This window comes from Bison bison, unplaced genomic scaffold (genome assembly GCF_000754665.1).
Source record: "Bison bison bison isolate TAMUID 2011002044 unplaced genomic scaffold, Bison_UMD1.0 scf7180017864390, whole genome shotgun sequence".
NCBI classification, from domain to species: Eukaryota; Metazoa; Chordata; class Mammalia; order Artiodactyla; family Bovidae; genus Bison; species Bison bison.
In genome coordinates, this window is record NW_011494962.1 from 3,018,070 (window position 1) to 3,022,984 (window position 4,915).

The 4,915-nt window shown below is 42.7% G+C and overlaps 1 protein-coding gene across 1 annotated transcript in view; it reads left to right on the forward strand.

Annotated features, from left to right (window-relative positions):
• Position 1: 1 nt before the first annotated feature.
• LOH12CR1 (loss of heterozygosity, 12, chromosomal region 1) overlaps positions 2-4,915 on the forward strand; it is a gene marked incomplete at its 5' end in the record, with an annotated part of 99,185 nt that continues 94,271 nt past the window's right edge. The window contains 2 exons of the mRNA XM_010858774.1: positions 2-20; positions 2,641-2,784. Of these exons, the coding sequence (XP_010857076.1) occupies positions 2-20; positions 2,641-2,784 (163 nt within the window). The remainder of the gene's footprint in view (positions 21-2,640; positions 2,785-4,915) is intronic.

The window sequence follows — 4,915 nt, forward strand, 5'->3', positions numbered from 1 at the left end:
CAACGATCTGAACTCCTCAGGTCGGTGTCCTAACTAATTCTACCCTTCTCCAGCCAGCCCTGCCTGCATGCCGGGCTGGCTGCCTTCCCAGCCTGCTGGGGACTGGGGCCGGCGGACGGGAACGCATAGAAAGCCCTCGCTGTGCTTTTTTTCTTAAAAAAGCAAAAAAAAAAAAAAAAAAAGCCATCATCTGTCCTAGCCTTAATTCCCCTGATGGAAACCAGTGCTGTGATTGCAAGCTAAACCAGCGTGGGCGCCCAAGCCCATTTTTGATTTTCAAAACAGCTATTCGTCTCAGCTGCAGCTTACTCCTTGAAAGACTATCTAATTAATATTTGGCTTTAATATTCATGACTGGCAGGGTGAGATTGGGGTCGCACAATGGATGGGTCATAGAACCTCAAAGAACAGATTCCTCCTTAAAAATGGGTCCTAGAAATTCCTTTTGAGAAGGGGCGTGTGACAGGTGTACAATCGCTTTGAACCCTTGCGTGCGAACATGTCCAGAAACTGCATCTTCCCATCGGAAGGTGTTTCGGCTCTCTTTCTCATATAGAAGTTGGCCATGAAGGCAAGTTCTGATGTTTTGCCCTACTCTTTCCGCATCCGTATTTTTTAGATTTCTCTTCGAGTTTAATGTAGAAATGGGACGATTTTTGTTCCTGTAATGTAGTGAGCACTCAAACAGCTGATGCTTAATTGAAGATTGTTTTCACCTTTATTTTTTTATTTGTTACACACCAAACCCTAAAACCACTGGGGCTGCCCTGGATAATAAGCTATGGAGTGGTTAATCCAAACTGGCTTATAACTGGGGCCTAAAAAGAGTTCTGGTCATAAATAGGACTGCTCTGACCTTGGTAGGACGTGTAATTCAGAAATGTAGAAGTTAACAGAGTTAGAGGTATTCCACACTGAAATGTGACCTTCAAGGCTAGTTCAGACCATTCTGGGGGCTAGATTGAGATAGCTTTTAACTGTGAACGATATCTATGGCTACATTTTTATTTCTTTAGAAGATCCAGAATGCAGTATCTTATAACAAATACGTAATAATTGTTATCCTTTACGTTCTTGCCTCTGTGTCAGGCCAGAATCATGTTTTGCAAGAAGTATGTCATCTTTTTAATAGGCTTGTTCGCCTTCTAACCAACAGCATGGGTTCGGACCAGTACCAGAGCATACTAACCAATGCTGCCAAATAGTATAGGCTAAGTGCGTCACATGTGTTCATGTTTAATCCTCTCAGTAGCCCCATTTTACAGACAAGCAGTAGAGGCTACCTCGGAGAAGGCAACGGCACCCCACTCCAGTACTCTTGCCTGAAAAAATCCCATGGACGGAGGAGCCTGGTGGGCTGCCGTCTACGGGGTCGCACAGAGTCTTACGTGACTGAAGTGACTTAGCAGTAGCAGCAGCAGTAGAGGCTATCTGGAATCTAGTGAAGTCTGTTATCCTCTGGAGTCTGGGGATAGAGGAATCACTTTGTCCCAGGAAAGATTTCTGGCTTGAGGTTTGTAAAAACATTAGATAAATTACCAAAAGAGGCTAAGAGACATTTCTTGAAGAGCAGTGAAAGCAGCTGAGATTCTAAGAGTGAAGGCCATGCCTCCAGGGACTTTAGCCTGCAGGAGGCAGGATGGTTCTATGGCATGTTTGGATCAACCCTTGAGACATGATTATGGTAAGCCTGCAAATACTACCTTCTAGAGTGTAAAACAATAAAGATTCATTCTTTCCCCAACCAGAAGATGTTTGGGAACGCAGGATGTCTTGGCCTGGGGCGTCCTTAAATCACTTTCTTCTAAATGGCTTACATTTGCCTAGAAACCTGAAATTGATCTGCCTCTTTATCAGTCCTTCACATTTCTTAATTTTGGCTCAGCCTACCGTTGTCCCACTGGTTTTTTCTGCCCTGTGACTTTAAGGGGTGAGGAGGCTGGTGTGGTCATCTAGGGTTGACACTCAGGGGTGTTGTTTTTTTTTTTTTTGCGGTAACTAGGATCTATTCAATGTACCAGGCTTACTGTGGTAGGGTGGCTACAGTTTTGCAACCCCAGCATGGCAGGGATGGGCCATGTATACCAATAATCCATTTACCTCCCATTCCCTTCTTAACTCTGTCTCTAGCACTGTTGACCTTGAGTAAGTCACAGCTAAATCTTGTACCCTTATTTTCTCATTGGGAAATAGGGACAAACATCAGGAGGATCAAAGAAACAAAAACCATCTGCTTATTTTGTGTGTTGCATAAACTTTTAGTTACAAAAGCACTTTCATAGATGGCACGTGTGTGTTAGTTGCTTATTCGTGTCTCACTCTTTGTGACCCCACAGACGTTAGCCCACTAGGCTCTTTGGTCCATAGAATTCTCCAGGCAGGAATACTGGAGTGGGTTGCCATTTCCTTCTCCAATAGATAGCTTATGTTCCTGTAAAGTCTGAGGATTTTTTAACACCATAGAAAACAGGTCCTCTGTAATTCATCTCCCCTACTCCAGCCCCCACCACAGGGTAAGTACAGTTAGCATTTTTTTGTGTGTAGGAATGTCCTTTTTAATGACTACAGTGAAAACAGCCTTGTTGAGACAGAGGTGGCTAAATAACATGCAACTCCTGAGCGATGTAACTTTATTTTCAGTGACCCCTTCTCCAGCTAAGCATAGAGCCAAGATGGACGATATTGTGGTTGTAGCTCAAGGCTCCCAGGCCTCAAGGAACGTCAGCAACGATCCTGATGTCATCAAGTTGCAAGAGATTCCAACCTTCCAGCCACTTTTGAAAGGTAAGGGTTTGCATTAAAGAAAATTTATTGACGTATAGTTGATTTACCAGATTGTGTTAATTTCAGGTATATTTTAAAGTGATTCAGTTATGTGTTTGTGTGTGAGTATATTCTTTTTCAGATTCTTTTCCATTATAGGTTATTACAGGATATTGAATATAGTAAGTCCCCCACTGACATCAGGGATAGACCTTCCAGACAGAAAGTTAGTAAAGTAACAGATCCTAACTGACACAATAGAACAATTATACTTAATTGATATCTATAGGTCACTCTGGGCTTCCCTGGTGGCTCAGATGGTAAAGAATCTGCCTGCAATGTGGGAGACCTGGAAAGACTGGGAAGATCCCTTGGAGAAGGGCATGGCAACCCACTTGAGAATTCTTGCCTGGAGAATTCCATGAACAGAGGAGCCTGGTTGGCTAGAGTCCATGGGTCACAAAGAGTCAGACAGGACTGAGCGGCTAGCACACTTAAAAAGTATATGTGAGTGTCCCGAAGACCAATGATTTTCTCTTAACTGAATGGGATTTCTGCTATAAGAATTACTCTTTCTGTCTTCCTCTCCTCACAAAAAATGAGGAACTATAAATGATTTAGTTGACCTTCCCTGGTTTACTTAACCTGGTCCAGTATAATAGAAAACATCTTACATTTATAGAACTATTTATATTAAAAGTTTCCTTCCCCTACACAACAGATATATTAACTCTTTAGTTCTTACATCATTACATATGTTTGAATGATTTGTGCCTGATCAGACAAGTAGCAGAGAGAGGCTGAACTTCAACCTGTATCACTGATGTCAAATCTACTAGTTACACTATTCCACGCTGTCCTTAAAAAACAAAAATAAACCCAAATGGTGCTTTATAAATGGTCCATGTACCATCTCATTCTTCCCAGTACTTCATCTGCTTTATAGATGAGGAAACACAAGCTCTCAGTCTTCCCCCGCAGGCCTCAGTGTTAGACTTCAGTAAACTCGTCTGGTTCTTACACAAAACAGCACGTTGTATCCTGTTACCCATCTTCTCGTTAGTTTCTGTTGTTTTAAGGAATATGTGATTCTCCAGAGAAGCCAGCATTAATGAATTTCCCATCTTCATGTATCCTTGTGCAATCAGATTTAAAAGATACACCTTTATCTTTAGAAACTTAGAGGTGGACACTTGTGTTCTGTCCTTGATCGCTTCTGGAATTGCAAGTAGTGCTGCTCACAGTCAGCCTGATCATGCCTCTTCTTCCTGTGAACTATGCCCTCTCTCCTCCCAAAGTCTTTCTGTCTTCCTCTCCTCACAAAAAATGAGGAACTATAAATGACTTGGTTGACCTACCCTGGTTTACTTAACCTGGTATAGTATAATACAGAAAACATCTTACATTTATAGAACTGGATGAGGCCTGTGTGATCTATTTTTGCCCCCACTTTAAGAAGTGAAAGTGTTAGTCACGCAGTTGTGTCTGACTCTTTGTGACTCATTGCACTGTAGCCCACCAGGCTCCTCTGTCCATGGGATTCTCCAGATAAGAATACTGAAGTGGGGAGCCATTCCCTTCTCCGGGGAGATCTTCCAAACCCAGGGATCGAACCCGGGTCTCCTGCATTGCAGGCAGATTCTTTTACTGTCTGAGCCACCAGGGAAGCCCCTGTTCCACTTTCAGTTCAGTTCAGTCGCTCAGTCGTGTCCAACTCTTTGCAATCCCATGAATCGCAGCACACCAGCCCTCCCTGTCCATTACCAACTCCCAGAGTCTACCCAAACCCATGTCCATCGAGTTGGTGATGCCATCCAGCCATCTCATCCTCTGTTGTCCCCTTCTCCTCCTGCCCCCAGTCCTTCCCAGCATTAGGGTCTTTTCCAATGAGTCAACATTTCAGGGAAATTCTGAAAGCAAACAAAAAACTAAAAAATAAATAACAAAAAACCCAGAACTTTGAGATATATTTAATATTTTTCAGGAATTACTGTTTCTTCTTTGAGCATTTGAACTAACTCATACTTCATAAGTTGACTAGCATGGGAAGCATCTACAAGAAGGTTTGGTGTTAAGGCAAGTTAACCTCAGATTTAAAATTGTCCCTGGGAACTCTGGGAGTGAATAGTTAGTGCACTGCAGTTAATGCAAC